The sequence below is a fragment of the Pagrus major genome, chromosome 4 (assembly GCF_040436345.1).
Source record: "Pagrus major chromosome 4, Pma_NU_1.0".
Classification (NCBI taxonomy): domain Eukaryota; kingdom Metazoa; phylum Chordata; class Actinopteri; order Spariformes; family Sparidae; genus Pagrus; species Pagrus major.
Genome location: NC_133218.1, coordinates 816,485 through 834,143, shown reverse-complemented (window position 1 = coordinate 834,143; position 17,659 = coordinate 816,485). Strand labels below are relative to the sequence as shown.

Below are 17,659 nucleotides of genomic sequence, written 5' to 3'. Positions count from 1 at the left end.
GACTGAGGCACTGAAATTACCACAGATTTTAACAAAAGGCATTTTTAATACAATAACCAAGTGCAATCCTAAATAGAGGCAAGATATTATAGGAAAGAAGAGAGAAGAGAACTGCAATACTTAACAACAAACAGCTCCATGTCCCAAAAACTGTCTTTTATGTTTGAATGCTCGCTTGGCTTGCCTTGCAGGATTGCTCAGCTCATCAGTTTTGACAGATTTTGTGCTTCAACTAGCCAGACTCACATGATCAAATCAAGACCTAACATTGGACAATAACGCACAAACATTACCCAGCAATCATCATTGCATCTGTATATGACAAAAATAATATGAAAATATGAAAATATTCATTTAATTGAATAGTTTTATATAGTTTATTAACAGTTTTTATAGTTTTATGTAGAATAAGCCTATAATTTTGTAATGGTTTGCTTGCAACTGACTTTTTTTTTTTAACAACATGACAGAGATGGGTTTGCCCTTTTAAGGGATTATATATGAAATGGTATCATGATCTGTGAAATATGATGATACACAGACATGTTTTTACCAGAGGTCTGCTCTCCAATAGGCAGGGCCCACTCACAGCACAGGTCTTAGTGCAGCTGAACTATCTATGTTTACACCCCTGAGTGACACCCACACACCCAAACAAAGTGACACATAGAAATTGTGAAAAAGATGTGCAGAGCGTATTAACTTTTACACGGGTTCTCCAGGTCATCGAGGTGTCCAAGAGTTTGTGCTGATTTTACAGCTGCTGTAATCTGAAGAACTGAACTTTCTGTCCAATATCTCCAGCCATTCATGATTACATTTACATTTAGGGCATTTAGCAGACGCTTTTGTCCAAAGCGACTTACAATAAGTACATTTGTCACAAGAAAGAAACCACAACATATCACCGTTGATAAAGTAGAAAAGATAGAAACAATATTCAAGCCCTCTTCCGAGCAAAGTAGCTGCCATTTATCAAGGGTACCTTTCATAAGTGCTATGATGTAAGTGCTAAAGGTAGGAACATACAAGTGCATATGATGATGATTTTCTTTTTTTTTTTTTTTTTTTGGGGGGGGGGGGCGGGGGGGGGGGGGTAGTAATGCTATGCGAGGTCGAGATGAAGTCTGAACGAGTGACTCTTGAGTCTTTTGCGAAAGATGGCGAGTGACTCTGCTGTCCTGACATTGATTAAGTCAGGACAGCATGTCCTAATGATTAAGCTAATGATTAAGTGTTGCTCTGCTGACTTTAGCCATTGCCACCTGTATGCGACCTGGCAGCTAGCAGTAGCATTCATGTCTTCGGTAGAACATTGTTTGTTCCAGTATGGAGAGAGTGAAAACTTTTTTTTTTTTTGTTTCGTTTTCTATTCACAGTGGAAAAAAGTGCAAATCACATATATCAGGGTCTGTCACAGTCTGCTCATCTCCTGTCTGCTGGTATCATTCCACTCACCTGTCTCTGCTCCACTCTGCCAGTCAGCCACACCTCCTCATCAGGCCAACTCTCCACACCTGTGACAGCCCTGGCTGCATTTAAGCCTGCTCCTGTCTCTGCTTCAGTGCCAGATTGTTCTTGTGTCATGCCTGACTTTCCAGCGTTTTTCCCCGGACTGATCACCTGTTGCCGACCTCGTCTGTCCCCGACCTGCCGACCTCGTCTCTGCCCTGGATATTACCTCAGCCTTCTGTCTTCGACCACGAGTTTCGCCTATCCCCTCCTGGTTACACACCTGCTCGGCTCTGTGGCTACACAGCTCACCACCGGACCTGTCTGCCTGCTAGGTAATCCACCTGTTGCTGGCTTTGCCTTCAGTCAGCGACGCCAGACTCACTCCTTCTCAGATCTCGCAGATCACTGTGAGCCAAGACTTTTCTCTCTGTCACTGTACAAACTGTTAAAGACGCCAGTGATAAATAAAAGTCATTACCGACTGATATCCTGTCTGCCTGTGCTGCTTTTGGGTCCTCACCATACCCGTGACAGTACAATCTGGCCAGACATGGACCCAGCACACACGGCTATGGATCGCCTGGAGAAGGTAGAGGAGATGCTCCAGCACCACGAGGCGCTGCTGCTTTCAAACTCAGCAGATGTCCGACTGGCAGTGGCTAAACAGGAGCAGGCGTTTACCTCGCTAGCCTCGCAGGTCCAACAGCTCGCCGCAGCTTTTGCTCAAGCTGTCCCTCTGCCTCCGGAACCAGTCCAGCCTCCACCAGCCCCGGCTGCCTCTGCCTCTGCCTCTGCCTTCGCCTCGGAGCCTCGTGTGGGGGTTCCTGAACGCTACGCCGGGGACGCGGAGGGCTGCCGCCCGTTCCTCACGAACTGCTCCATCCTGTTCGCTCTCCAGCCCCACACCTTCGCTTCTGAGGACGCCAGGGTGGCGTTCACTGTGAATCATCTGACGGGGCGCGCTCGGCTGTGGGGAACAGCCGAGTGGGAGCGTTGCACTCCAGCGTGCTCCTCTTTCCAAGCCTTCGCCGCAGAGCTCCGCAAGGTGTTCGGAGAAGCTTCCCGAGGTCCGGACGCTTCTGGAGGGCTTCTGGGTCTGAACCAAGGGTCTCGTTCAGTGGCCGACTACTCCATCCACTTCCGCACCCAGGCTAGCTCCAGTGAGTGGAACCAGGCTGCCCAGTGCGACGCATTCCTGATGGGGCTCGCTGACTACTTTAAAGGACGAACTGATTTCGTATGAACTCCCCACCACTCTCGACGGCATCATCGAGCTGGCGTCCCGCATCGATCGGCGCATTCAAGCAAGACAGCGGGAGAAACATCAGGGGCTCACGGGACAACGCCAGCTCGCCCCGTCACCAGCGGCTTCCGGGGTATCGACGCCTTCTGGCAGCCGGTCTTCAGGGGAGCCTGAACCCATGCAGGTTGGTCGGGCCAGCCTAACTCCTGAAGAGAGGAGGAGTAGCCGCGAGGGGAACCTCTGCCTGTATTGTGGCCAAGCGGGACACTTTATTTCCAGGTGTCCGCTAAAAGGTCGGGCTCACCAGGAAGGAAGGAGTTCCTGGTGAGTCATACATCTAGCTCCTCCCCCAGCTCACGATCCCTGTGCCAGGTCCGCCTGCTACTGCCTGAGGGATCCCAGACCCTGCCACACTCATTGACTCTGGCTCTGATGCCAATATTATGGACTCTAACCTAGCTCAGCAGCTGGGTGTCGGTCGGATTCCCCTGCCAGCTCCAGTCTCCACCAACGCTCTGGATGGCCGACTTCTGGGTACTGTGACCCACATGACAGCGCCTATACGGATGTTAATTTCCAGGAACCACCATGAAACACTCCAGTTTCACATCCTGCACTCTCCTCGTCATCCTCTCCTCCTGGGGTTCCCATGGCTCCGACGTCACAATCCACACCTTGATTGGACCACAGGGGCGATCCTGGGGTGGAGTTCATCTTGTCACCAGGTCTGCCTCAAGCAAGCCGCCACACCACAACCTTCTGCCGGGACCAGTTCTTCAACCGATGTGCTGGGGGTCCCGGCTGAGTATCTGGACTTCAGGGAGGTCTTCAGTAAGGCCAAGGCAACCTCCCTTCCCCCACATCGGCCCTATGACTGCGCCATTAACCTCCAGCCCGGTGACACGCCGCCCAGAGGACGTCTGTATTCCCTGTCCGTTCCTGAGAGGGGGGTGATGGAGACATATATCACCGATGGTCTAGCGGCGGGCATCATCCGCCCCTCCTCGTCTCCGGCTGGAGCCGGTTTCTTCTTCGTAGAGAAAAAAGACAAGACACTCCGCCCCTGCATTGATTATCGTGGATTAAATGACATTACTATCAAGAACCGGTACCCCCTGCCTCTCATCTCCTCTGCTTTCGAGCTCCTAGAGGGGGCCACCATATTCACCAAGCTTGACCTGCGCAACGCTTATCACCTGGTCCGGATCCGCGAGGGGGACGAGTGGAAGACGGCGTTCAATACCCCCACCGGTCACTACGAGTACCTGGTGATGCCCTTCGGCCTCACCAACGCTCCTGCTGTCTTCCAGGCCTTGGTTAATGACGTGCTCAGGGACATGCTCAACAGGTTCGTCTTCGTGTACCTCGATGATATCCTGATCTTCTCCCGCTCCAGAGAGGAACATGTGCATCACGTCCAGAAGGTCCTCCAACGTCTCCTGGAAAACTCCCTGTTCGTTAAAGCCGAGAAGTGTGAGTTTCACGCCTCGTCTGTCTCCTTCCTGGGGTACGTCGTAGGGAGAGGGACCGTGGAGATGGACTCAGCCAAGGTTTCTGCCGTCACCACTTGGCCCGCCCCTGATTCCCGCAAGCAGCTTCAACACTTCCTGGGCTTCGCCAACTTCTACCGGAGGTTCATCAGGGGCTACAGTTCGGTGGCGGCCCCCCTCACAGCTCTTACCTCCTCCAAGGTGCCCTTCCTCTGGTCCACGGCCGCCAATGACTCTTTTCAGGCCCTGAAGACACGGTTCACCTCTGCCCCCATCCTCCAAATGCCGGACCCTGAACGGTAGTTCGTGGTCGAGGTGGACGCTTCCGACTTAGGAGTGGGGGCCGTCTTGTCCCAGAGAGCGGCCTCCGACCAGAAGTTGCACCCCTGCGCCTTCTATTCCCGACGTTTGACCCCGGCAGAGAGGAATTATGACATTGGGAACCGAGAGCTCCTCGCCGTCAAGTTGGCTTTGGAAGAGTGGCGACACTGGCTCGAGGGGACTAAACTGCCATTTCTGGTATGGACGGACCATAAGAACCTTGAATACCTCCGGTCCGCTAAAAGACTGAACTCCCGCCAGGCCCGATGGGCACTCTTCCTGACCCGCTTCAACTTTTCCCTCTCCTATCGACCGGGGTCCCGCAACGTCAAGCCCGACGCCCTGTCCCGTCAGTACAGGGCCGACCCAGACACTATCCTGCCTTCTTCTCGTCTGGTGGCCACACTCACCTGGGAGATCGAGGAGAGGGTCAGGGCCGCCGCCCAAGACCAGCCCGGACCCAGCGCTTGCCCTCCCAACCGTCTGTTCGTCCCGCCTGACCTCCGATCCGAGGTTCTTCAATGGGCCCACAGCACTCAACTTACCTGTCATCCAGGGATCCATCGGACCAAGGACGTTGTGCAGCGCCGGTTCTGGTGGACATCACTGGATGAGGACATTCGGGATTTCGTCAATGCCTGTCCCATCTGCAACCAGCACAAGCCGGCTCACCATGCCCCTGCCGGTCTTCTACATCCTCTGCCTATACCTCATCGTCCCTGGTCGCACGTTTCCTTGGACTTCGTCACCGGTCTACCACCATCCAGCGGCAACACTGCTATCCTAACGGTGGTATTTCGGTTCAGCAAGATGGCACATTTCGTGCCCCTGCCCAAACTTCCATCTGCCAAAGAGACGGCTAAACTACTCCTCCTCCACGTCATCCGTCTCCACGGCATCCCAGTGGACGTGGTCTCTGATCGAGGTCCCCAGTTCGCCTCAGTATTCTGGAGGGAGTTCTGCTCGCTCCTGGGAGCCACCGTCAGCCTGTCCTCGGGGTACCACCCCCAGTCCAACGGCCAGACCGAACGCAAGAATCAGGAGATGGAAACGGCACTACGCTGCATGACGTCCCAAAACCCTACTTCCTGGTCCGAACAGCTTCTATGGGTAGAATACGCCCACAACAACTTGACCAGCTCCGCCACCGGTCTCTCACCCTTTGAGTGCACCTATGGGTTCCAGCCACCGCTTTTTCCTGCACTTGAAAGAGAAGCATCCTGCCCCTCTGTCCAGGACTTCATCCGCCGTTGTCGCAGGACCTGGACCCGAGCCAGGGCGGCTCTACTCCGGGCCGCTGACCGCTACACTGCGGCCTCCAATCGCCACCGCTCCAAGGCCCCAGACTACCAACCGGGTCAGAAAGTTTGGCTCTCCACCCGTGATCTTCCCCTCCGGGTGGAATCCAAGAAACTGGCTCCTCGCTTCATCGGCCCGTTCGAGATCCAGGAGATCGTCAACCCGGTGGCAGTGAGGCTCAAACTCCCTAGAACCATGCGGGTGCATCCCACGTTTCACGTCTCCAAGCTTAAACCGGTCCAAGAGAGTGCCCTGGTTCCGGCCACGCCGCCCCCACCGCCTCCTCGCCTCATCGATGGAGGTCCCTCCTACACTGTCTGTCGCCTCCTGCAGTCTCGCCGGCGTGGGAGGGGATTCCAGTACTTGGTGGACTGGGAGGGTTACGGCCCTGAAGAAAGGTCCTGGGTCCCTGGGAGGGACATCTTGGACCACAATCTCATCAGGGACTTTCATCGACGCAACCTCACCCAGACATCCAAAACCAGGCCACCTCCCAGACCACATCCTCCGTCGGAGTCCCCGAACGACAGCGACGACGCCAAGGACAGGGCAGGCCCCCCCTACTCTGAGGAGGACGACGGCGGGACTCTCGGACGAGTATTAGACGCCAGTGATAAATAAAAGTCATTACCGACTGATATCCTGTCTGCCTGTGCTGCTTTTGGGTCCTCACCATACCCGTGACAGGGTCAGAATGAGAAATACTTTTTTTGATCCCCAAGGGGAAATTGGTAGTATTCATTGCATTAATTGTTTTCATTATTTATATGTAAACTTTTAACTATAAATAATGAAAACTAAGGGCCGTACTTGCCTCTGACCTTGAGAAGCACTGGCTTATTGACTAATGTAGCTAAGCAAACTCTATCTAGGTATCTGTGATACCTGCTAGTGGTACACTCCAGTGGCGTATCCAGGACATTTTCATTGGGGTGGCCAAGATGGGACACAAAGCTAGTGCAGGGTGGCCATGGCATAGTGAAGTTTAATACCACGTACGCAGCCGACCGTGGTTCGACTCCCGGCTGGACGTCCTTTGCTGCATGTCACATCCCCTCTCTCTCCCATGATTTCCTGTCTTGTAACTGTCAAATAAAGGTGTCTATGCTGGTAAAAAAATCTTTTTAAAAAAAGTAATTTTTTAAATTCCATTTCCACCTATCACAGTCCTCAGGAATCTCTGGTTATTTTAACATGTCTATTTTTAATCAGTAATTATGTTCAGGATAGGGTACAAATTTTCTAAGAGCCATTTCCTTGGAGTGGATTAAAGTCCTCACCTCTTCACAAGTTAGATTAGGGTAGCAAAATTCAACTGCTCTTAACTCATCCTATAGAATAACATTAATCAGTCATCAGCTCATCATCTGTGTCACCCAAGGGCGTAGGTTTGGTCTCAGCTTTGGTAGTGACATTACCAGGGGTGGACTGGGACAAAAATTCAGCTCTGGCATTTTCTGTCCAGACCAGCCCACTATATTATCAGCGGAAACCACGAAGAAGTCCACAAATCTCGTGGCGTCCTTTCTCACACATACTACAAAGGAGAGTCATATTCCTTGATAGCAGTTAACAAATAAAGCACGTAGCTATGAACTCAAGGACTAAAACTGACAGCTATAGCAATCAACCAATCAATCTTTGTTCATTATAGTGTCAAATCACAACAGAAGTTATGTTATGACCAGGGGTGGGACGAGACTAACGGGAAGAACCCAAAACCAGAGACGGGGTGGAGTTTTTCTCACATCATTACTTACATTTGCACAACAGTTGGTGCATTTCTCAAAACAATTAGTACAAACTGCAAAACCTTGTTGATAACCTGCAAAAGCATGTCACATGCTCAAAATAGAGGTCATTCCTCAAAACCAAGTATTCCTATCAATGAAAGTGTGTGTGTCATAAAAAAAAGTCCTGACACCATCATTTATGAACAAGGTAGTCAAATGGCTTTGTCGTGTTTTCATTAGGACACTTTACTAGTGTTTCCCAATGCAAAAAAGCCAGATCTTTGTGACCTGAAAATGCTCAAGACTATACACTAACACTATACACAGCCATTTGAAAACTACAGTAAAAGTAACACATTTACACACAAATTATACCTATTAGATAGTTATCACCTCAGTAAACAATAAATGAATTGAAAGATTACAATAAATTCAATGGTAAATATTGCAAATTAAATTTATTATTTGCTATAGGTTTACTTGTGTTTTGTATCTCTGTTTACAGCTCATCAGGCCACGTGAATGTTTACTGTTGCTATGGCAACAAGAGACCGCTGACGTTAGCATCTGTTAGCTAGCTTAGCTAAATCATCTGAACAATAATAACCCATAATATCACAATTCGGCGTATTTGAACAAAATCAACCACAACTACCAACAGTCACAGCCCTTTAACTCTGGGCTGATGTGCTGCCACATGTTAGATTGTCAAAGTTAGAAAATAACGACTTCAGTCCCTGAGGAGCTACGTTAGCATTAGCGGCAGCTACGTTAGCATTAGCGGCAGCTGCGTTCATCAGTATGTTAGTGAGGTCGCATCACATTCAATGTAAAAACGTTTTTTTACTTTGTTTTGGACATGTCTCAAACATTTAGCCGAGCCAGCCCCAGGCTGACGTTACTGACCCTGTCTGCCTCCACTCGCTCATCATCGTCAGGTCCTCCTCCCTCGTCTCCCGGCGCAGCAGCACCTGTGGCTGCTGGTGGGTCGGTGTCACTGGTCCCGGCACCAAAAAGCTCCGTCAACTTCGCACATTTAGCAGCCTCCACCTCCAGAGACTTCAACTTTTTAATCGCTGTTTCTCAGCTGTTTCTTCCTCTTATCCATTTCAAGTAGCGGACACAGTTTGGAAGATGCTCACTACTACCACTCACTAACGTTACTACTGGCTCAGCAGCAGACAAATATTGGTAGTGACTATTTTGCAATCCTCGAACATTGGTTGTGACATGTCACGACCATCTATATAGAAACCTACGCCCATGGTGTCACCTGTATTGTTACCTGTGTTTGCTTTACTAATTGAGGTGCCATCTTGTGGTTACATAAAAACACAGCAATTCAGGCAACAGAACAAACCAAAAACTTCAAATCAAAGTTTAATACTTAAAGATAGGCCTTATTAAAAAGTTTATCTGTAAGCAAAAGATAAAGTAAGCTTGTAAGGAAAAAACAGAAATATTTGTTGTTCTTTACATGCTTAGTTTATGTTATTATTTAGCTTAGATATCATTTGTTGGAGATACTGGAATTTGATTTTTTTGGCTTGTTCTTTGCCAGGTGTGTTTTTATTTAACCACAAGATGGCGCCTAAATTAGTAAAGCAAAGAAATGTAATTCAATCACTCAATCAATCAATCAATCAATCAATCAATTCACTTTGAAGTAATAGCTATAACTACAAACGTCAAGCAGGAACATTGTCAAATTGGGTTAGAATCAGTGTGCAAAATACAGGATGTTCGTGGGGCTCTGGAAGCCCTTAAATAACAGCTTTGACTCCATTAAAATGTCAAAAAGAAAGGAGGTGTCAACAATGTGCCTAATTATGTCTATTTATAGTATCTACAAAGGTTTATTTTTACATAACTACCGACATCTTCGATCACTTTTAATAACACAATTAACACATATTGCATCTCAAGCATTTGTGGCATTTGAATGCAATTTGCTCTGCCTCTGCCTATTTAACGTCTAAAACATGTGAACTGTGAAGATGAGCTAATTGATACAAACAGAAAGTCCTTGATCTCCAAGAGAAAAAAGTCTTTAAACAGCCCTTAAATCGCAGAGCAAATAAATAAATCACAGCTTGTTCTTGTGTTATAGCTACTTAAATCTAGACTGTCACACTATTTCACACACTGGTTGGTCAAAAATATAACATTAGCTCTATTGAACACACACATCTGCAAAAAACACCCTCAGTCTTCAGTCCAGAAAACAGAGTTACATATTTCATGGCGGTATCCAAATAACAATAAAAAAACAAAACGCTAACATTAAATGCTTAACTTGGTTTGCAGGCTGCTAAGCTAGGCTAGCTTAGCAGCTAGTTCGTCTTTTAGCTAGCAGCTAAAAGACGAACTACACTGCACTAGCTAGCTTAGCTAGCTAGCAGCTAAAAGACAAAGTTTTCCTACACATTCAGAGGGAACTACGACATAACTAAACATTAAATTACCATACCTCTCAATCGACAGATTTCAGCGTTTTTATCCAGCAGTTGATGTTGTCACTGTGACGTCCTCCTGTTTCATTAACGACCGGACCAGCAGCAGCACCGGCAGCAGATGCAGCGTGCCGTGCTCATCTCTCATGGCTCACCTATCAGACCTGCATGGCCAAACATCCGCTGAGCAGAAATCAGCTCTCACAGCCTCAGTACGACTATTACTGTGTTAGTTAAAAATGTAAAACTGGCCCTAAATTAGCTGATCAGCTGTCATCATTGATTGACAGCATTTCTCTTGTTTCTTGTGTTGACGAACTTGACCAACTACCTATCAGATCTGGGGTGGCCACAGGGGTGGCCAATGAGTTTTCAGGCCACCCCTCAGAATCGCCATTGCTGCACGCTGCATCTGCTGCCGGTGCACTGCACCCTGACAATTTTTTCTGGAGATCATGGCTTAGCTAACATTTCTTGTATATATCAACAAGCTGATTAGCATAGGCTAAGAGCATTTTCTGGATATATCTGATCATTATTAGCTAGATAGCTAATGTTAGCTAAGCTACCACTAGATAATGTTATAAGGTTATATGATTTTATAATGTAGGCATGGATAACATGAGTTGAAGGAGACATATTCTGCTCATTTCATAATTTCTGCTCAGGTTCATAATTTTATTTTGGGTTACTTCTAGAAAAGGTTTATATGCTTCAATGCTCTCAAAAAAACCACACATCAGTTTTCTTGTACTGGCCTGTGCAGCAGGCCTGTTTACTCGCCCTGAGATATTGTGTTTTAGCTACTGTCTCATTGAGGCCCGCCTATGGAATACTCACTTTGTACTGATTGGTCAGCCTGAGCCAGTACCATTCACCTTGTCTGTGTTATCAGCAAGTTAGTATCACTTCACATTCATGGTAGTATCTACAGTGAGTGGCGGCATAAATGACGCAAATGTATGACATGGTTGCGTAGTGTAATGTCAAGGTCTCACAGAATTAAAGGCAGGACTACTGAGGAGGCGTTTCAGGCACGTCAGGGGCAGTGTTTCCGGTGGGCGACTGAGGGCTTTTTAATTTTTAAGACCTTTTACTTGCCCAAGAACCTATATAAAACCATGAAGGAAAAGAAAAAAACAAATTGGGGAGTTGGCAACACAATTGGAGAAACTCCAGATGACAGTGTCCACCCTGCAGGACAATGCACCCTGCCACACCACAAAAACTGCTTAGGAACGGCTTGAGGAACACAACAGCCCTAGCATCTAGTACGTCCCATAGATGCTCTATTCCAATCCGATCGAGCATTTATGGGATGTGCTAGAACAAGTCCAATGCATGGAGGCCCCACCCCCTAACCCTAGAGGATCCACTACAAAGGCCTGGTGCCAGACAACACAGGAAACCCACAGAGGTCTTATGACCATGCCTTGACAGGTGGTATAGTTAGTTTATAATATAGTTAGTAGTATGGTGGCCGAAAGTGCATATCACAGCGGCAAATTACAAAACAAAACAACAAATCACAAAATACAATGACAAATAGGACAACACAACAACTGTGTGGAAATAAAAATAACAAAAAACAATACAAAATGTATTTGCTGTTGTGTTTTGTTGAGTTGTTTTGTTTTGCTTTTCTATTAGTTATTGTGATTTGCACTTCAGGGCCACCATACACATGGGATTAAAAATGCATCAAACAAAAAAAGAGAAAAACTAGATAAAAGACAAATAGACAGGATCACTCTCATTAACCTTGCTATGTGTATCGACAGTGTTAAATAACACAGTTTAAACTACACTTGAGCTCATCTGACAATGGTGTTGGTGGGGCGTCCACAAAAAAGGTCTGGAAACGCTGAAATAAAAAGTTCAGGTTTAACATATTGTTGTAGCAATTATTAACAAAACAAGCCTTCACAGTATTTCTTCAACGTTGCTCCTTTCTACAGTGTGCTGGTTGGCATAGTTGTGTCGTGTCCTGAATAAGCCATCAGCAGACCTGCTCTGTGGCCATCTCAGAGCTGTGAGTTTAGAAGAAGACTAATGGCCATAGCTGCAGACATTCTCACACCCCGAAAACTCATACTACATACATATGCGCACACACACACACACACACACACACACACACACACACACACACACACACACACACACGTACGTGTGCGCGCACTACCAGTTTGTCCAACCATGTTGAGGAGTTGATACATTTCAATTGGTGAAATCTATTATTTGGTTCGTTAATATGGAGCCATGTCTTGCTGTGTCTGGTTTAGCATGGAGCCGGCTGCTGAATGGCTGCTGTGTTGTTCTCGCCGCTCTGTCTGACCTAAATGGTCGATTAGACCAGGCTGGCTTTACACTGGGATAAATGAGCTGCTACCAGTTTAGTCTAATGTTATTGTAAGCCAGCAGGAGAAATATGCACTTTATAGTAGTTAACACACACCGAGAGATTGGGTTGTTGTTATTGTTACTAACAAGGTGGAACGGATTTAACAGCGTATCCATGCTGTCATGGGGAAAAGAATGTACTGCTATGGCACATTGCACACATGCATCAGTAGCCTATTTCACTGGGTTAATATGAGTTTGTGTATGTTTGTAGTCATCCAAAATGTTTTTTCACATTTTAGGAATGTACCTACAGGTCCTTTTCAGAGCAAAGAGAGAGAAGCTCAACAAAGTTCAAGGTGAAAAAGTAGGAGAAATATTCAGGCCTAGAAGATGGAGAGCAGCATGACAAACAGCACAGTACAATACACTGGGTAATCAGAAATGTACAGTCTTACAAAAGGTTGAGTTCATCACAATTCAAACAGGAAGTCACATGTAGTTTTCAGACATTGTCTTCACATATAGTTTTTAATAAGGGAAAAATACATTTGTATAAATTGTTTTTTAGTCACTTAAATGATTAGTCCACCTAAAACAAAGACCAAACAAAAGACTTCTTTCCCACTCACCCTCAGCTGTCTTCAGCCTTGTTGGTTTTATTAGCAGAGGTTTGGGGATCTCCACTGCTGAGAAATCTGCTACCATTCAAGCACAATGACTAAAGGAATTATATAGTCATTGATTCTGGGGAAAGACAGTTGATATTTGAATTTGCGGCCAAACAAACACACCCATCACATCAGTGCTCATTCAGAAACTCCGCCCCCCAAATTCGTGGCAGTTCTGTGAAACATAGCAACGCTAAAATTACCCACCAGTCAAGCAGAAACACAGTAACTTCTGCATCCATTTTCAGCCCTTTCAATTCTTGGAGGTCTCTACACCTTTGAAAAGCCCTGCCGATGTTGATATGGGTCTTCGCCCAGGCCTTATATACATATCTATATATATATATATATATATATATATATATATATATATATATATATATATATATATATATAGATATATATATATAGATATATATATATATTATTTTTATGAATGAAAGAATTATCTAGCTGTAGTAGAGATTTTCTAAATTAAAATGTAATCATTGCATTGCACAGTTATAGAGATTTTGTCAAAGCACTAACAAATAAGATAAGAGATAACAGAAGACTTATTCACCACCACTACTATAGATCCCTCATTGGGGGGCACTCCCGATGGCAGTGGCACTTTCATTCATAAAAATAATCTCTGTCAGATGTCAGATGAGAAAATCTTTCTTAATCTATGGCATTAAATGTTTTCAGAGCTTTTGATTATTTTATTTCACACAGCTCATACATCACAGAGTCACATGTTAGTTGGCATTAGTGCTTAGAATTTTCTTTTACCTTGTTTTGCAGAAGCTGTGATGGCAAAAACATCCGATACAGAACCTGCAGCAACATGGTGAGTCGAATATTTATTACTCATGGTTAATATTAGTTGTTACATTAATTTATATTTATACATCTGAGAGGGTTTGCACATTTAAACCTTTTTGAAGGTCATCTGAGAGGGTTTGCACATTTAAACCTTTTTGAAGGTCATCTGAGAGGGTTTCCACATTTAAACCTTTTTGAAGGTGATGTGTATTTAAATAAAAAATGACAGGATCTCTTGTTTCAGCAAGTAGCCAAAAAACAACATGTGTTTGCATCTGATGGAGAACACCCTCTAGCTGCTATAGGAATCTAGGACTCTAGTGCACTGGGAGCAGAAGAGGGAGTCGGGTGAGATTATTATAGAGCTACAGTCCACACAGGGAGAAGGTTGGTGTGGATGGGTGGTTTATCATGGGAGATTGCTTTGTTTCCTGTTTCCTATAGTGAGCCAAGGTGATTTCTTCCATGGCTGTGATTGATACCTGAACAGTAAAGGTTAGGTTCACAAATTTTCAAATCTGTCTTAAAACAAGTAGTTGTGATGAACAGCAGCCTTTTCTTGCTGTAATCATTCCAAGATTTTCGTTCTTAAAACAGCAGTTACTATGAGACATGACCACAGCTCCCCGAATTCCTCAGTTTTTCTCCCCGCTCACTGCGAAAGATTCAAAGCTCAGCAGGCAGCTATGGGTGATCTGTAGAGACTTTTTTGTGCTATAAAACTTCCAGGGACTAAATATTTAAGCTATGTCCTGTTGATTTGGTCAAAAGAGGAAAGAATATGAAACTGAGGACTCAGCAGGTATGAAATGTGCTCTCAGCCCTCTACGACTATTGAGATTAATTCATGTCATACCACAAATATTTTATGCAATGCATGTGACCAAAGTTGGGGAATAAAGGACACCTTCATTGTTTTGCCTTAATAAAGTTGAATTTTATATATGAATAGTCTCTTCACCAGTCCTTGACAGTCCATCCTGTCATATCAACAGTTGTTGATCCACGAGAGACAAACAACCACAGCTATCCCATGATGGTAGTTCTACAATGGGACTTTCCCAATCCACAAACACACAGCCAGCCTGCTGAAACAACCACACCATTTTTAATCAGAGGAACACAAGTCGTATTTCTCCTCTTCCCACTGAAGTGGTTTAATCTGGATTTAATGTAGAGCTTCAATCACATGCAGTGGGAAGTGTTCCCAAAATAATATTTATCCCATCTCCCCCATTCACACATGGGGGCTAACTCAGTCTGAACTGAGGGCTCTGTTTACTTGGCTCCATACAGGCATCAGAAGGATCTAGCCTGGCGAGTGTGAATGAGTGAAGCTCAGTGTGCCAGACTAGATGTGTCCAGATCTCAGTCAGAGAGAAGACCACACAGTTATTGGCTGCCACAAGTCTGTCACCAGTGGAACAAGTGTGTCTTAATGATCTGAGACAGGTTTTAATTCAAAGAAGCAGCAGATGTTTGGATGTTGACAGCTTTTCTGTAGCATTACCTCCTCTGCCACAGTCACATAGCCTGGATTTTGTCCAGTCTTAATCACACAAACACATGTTGTAGCTGATATTTTATTAACCACTAAGAAGTGTGGTTTGAATCGTCATGGCAGTCACATATCTGACTGCAGACCTTGACCACTCATATTCAGGTTTCCCACATATCCTGGAAATTCTGCATAATCTTTTTCAGATTTCTAGTAGGACCCAGTAGGAAAAATCAGGTTTATACATACAGTTAAGTATCATAGCTTGTGTTATTATATTAGAATCAGCTTATATGTAAGCAGATAGAGGTACAGAAATGTCAAAATAAACTACCAAACAAGTTTCAGCCCTCCAGGCTTCTTTTCACAAGGTACAGATGATTCTTTAAAAGCAAAATCACAGATTAATCCCTGTTCAAGTACACACCTTGGTTTATAGAATCTCTATTAAATAGTTCTGTTTTATTTTATAGTATTGTTTATTTTGAAAAGTGATGTTTTATAAACCATCAGCAAACCATATAAACATCAATATCGGTAAATTTCAAAATGGATTTTAAATATCGGTGTCATTCTCATAAATCCAGTATGGGTTGGGTTGAGTCTGTGAGATATTGCAGTTATTGAGCATGGTGGATGGCTTTGTAAGTATGTGTACAGTAAGGAGGAGTTTAAAATGAAGCTCAGCCTAAGTTCAATCAGGAAGACTATCATTTCATTTACCTCTTTCCATGCTCCCTCCATTCACCTGACATGGATGTTTCCACATTCTGCCACAAACACTATCAGCCAATCACGTCTATGCTGTCAAACTTAAAACCGCTCTCCTTTCTGCTGTCAGCTGTCATTTCAGGCATTCGTGCGAATGGCATACGCTCTACTTACCCCGTGTTGCATCTCGTTTTTAACCTCAAAGCTGATGTCCGACTCCAATCATGATCCTCTTCTGGAGGATCTGGATTCCTGCACCGATTGCTGCTGGGAATTGCACTCATTTCCTCAAGCAGGCAGCATAGAGGCACTCCAATAAACCAGATCTATTTCCTCCCATCTCAGCTCCAAGACCACGGCATCTCAGCAGCCCCAGGTTTCCCTCTCGACCAGGCCACCACCTTAAAGAGGAAGGTGACCCTGTAACACATATCTCCCCTGGCTAAGGTAAAAATAAATAAATAGATTTTTCAAGGTAAAGACACAAACCTAGTCAGTCTCATCCTGCCTTCCTCCGAGTGCAATAAAGCTATTGCCACCGGGGAAAATATCACAGCAATTTGTCTGCATTCCCCAGATATCCAGAGACTTATCTATAGGGCAGTTTCTTGTTGCTTCCGGCATTTACCGTGACGTCATCTGCTCCACTTTCCTTTACAGAAGGCAAGAACTAGATGCCTATTTTACCCTCATCGGCGACCTTAACCTTATGTAGGAGATACACTACTAATAAATGTAATCTATTAATCACTGGCGATTAATAAAACACTCGTTATCGGAGGTGGGGCACCACCTCCGATGTTTTATCTATTTGAATAATCCGGAGGTAATTAATCAAATTCTAATCAATTTCAGATCAATTTATTCAATCTCACAAATGAAGCAGTGATTTCTACACAGTTTCCATCGGTTCTCCACATTAAAACAAACCTGCACAGACAACGACGTACGGTTAAATATGTTTATTTACTAAATAAATCAGGGTGAATAAATGAAAGGATGATTCAAGCAAACAACAATGATAACATAAAATGTGGAGACTAAATGATCATGGTGATGAATGTATGGAGATGAGCGGATGGTAAAGTCGTGAGTCTGGGAAGCATTCAAAGATTACGGGAGTAATTTTGACACTAACGAGACCCTAACCGGATTTCTTATTAATTAAAGATTACTATGAATGAAAAGTAAAGAGACACCAACTCAGGAAACATGCGTGTGACTCCAGCAGTGTGCATGGGTGTTTAGCCTACTTTGCCTGTAGAGTTGGAGACGTCCACCTTGAACCTTTCGCTGGAGTTGATGGCTTGACCGCGGCTTGCGGTGCCGGTCCAAGAGCAGGAGTTGAGTCGCGGCTCGTCTGCGGCTTGCAGTGCCGGTCCAAGAGCCGGAGGGAAGTCGCAGCTCGTCCGGTCTCCCAGTGGGTGGTTCTCTCGTCCAGGTGTCGGAGGGAGAGCGCAGTCCGTCCAGTACTCAGCAGGAAGGTCCCGGTCCGCTGCCCAGCGGGATGGCACCGCTTGTGAGCGTTGGAGGCAGGCCGGTCTCGGCTTGGCAAAGAGTCTCTCGTTGCAAACCGTTCACATGGTTTGTTGATGCAGGCAATTACTGCACATCTTTATTAACGTTGCTGGTCGT

General features: G+C 45.5%; 1 protein-coding gene across 1 annotated transcript in view; it reads left to right on the top strand.

Moving 5' to 3' along the window:
* LOC140995090 (ADAMTS-like protein 3) overlaps window positions 1-17,659 on the top strand; it is a 332,910-nt gene that overhangs the window by 234,712 nt on the left and 80,539 nt on the right. Inside the window, exon 3 of the mRNA XM_073465011.1 lies at window positions 13,795-13,840. Within this exon, the coding sequence (XP_073321112.1) occupies window positions 13,795-13,840 (46 nt within the window). The remainder of the gene's footprint in view (window positions 1-13,794; window positions 13,841-17,659) is intronic.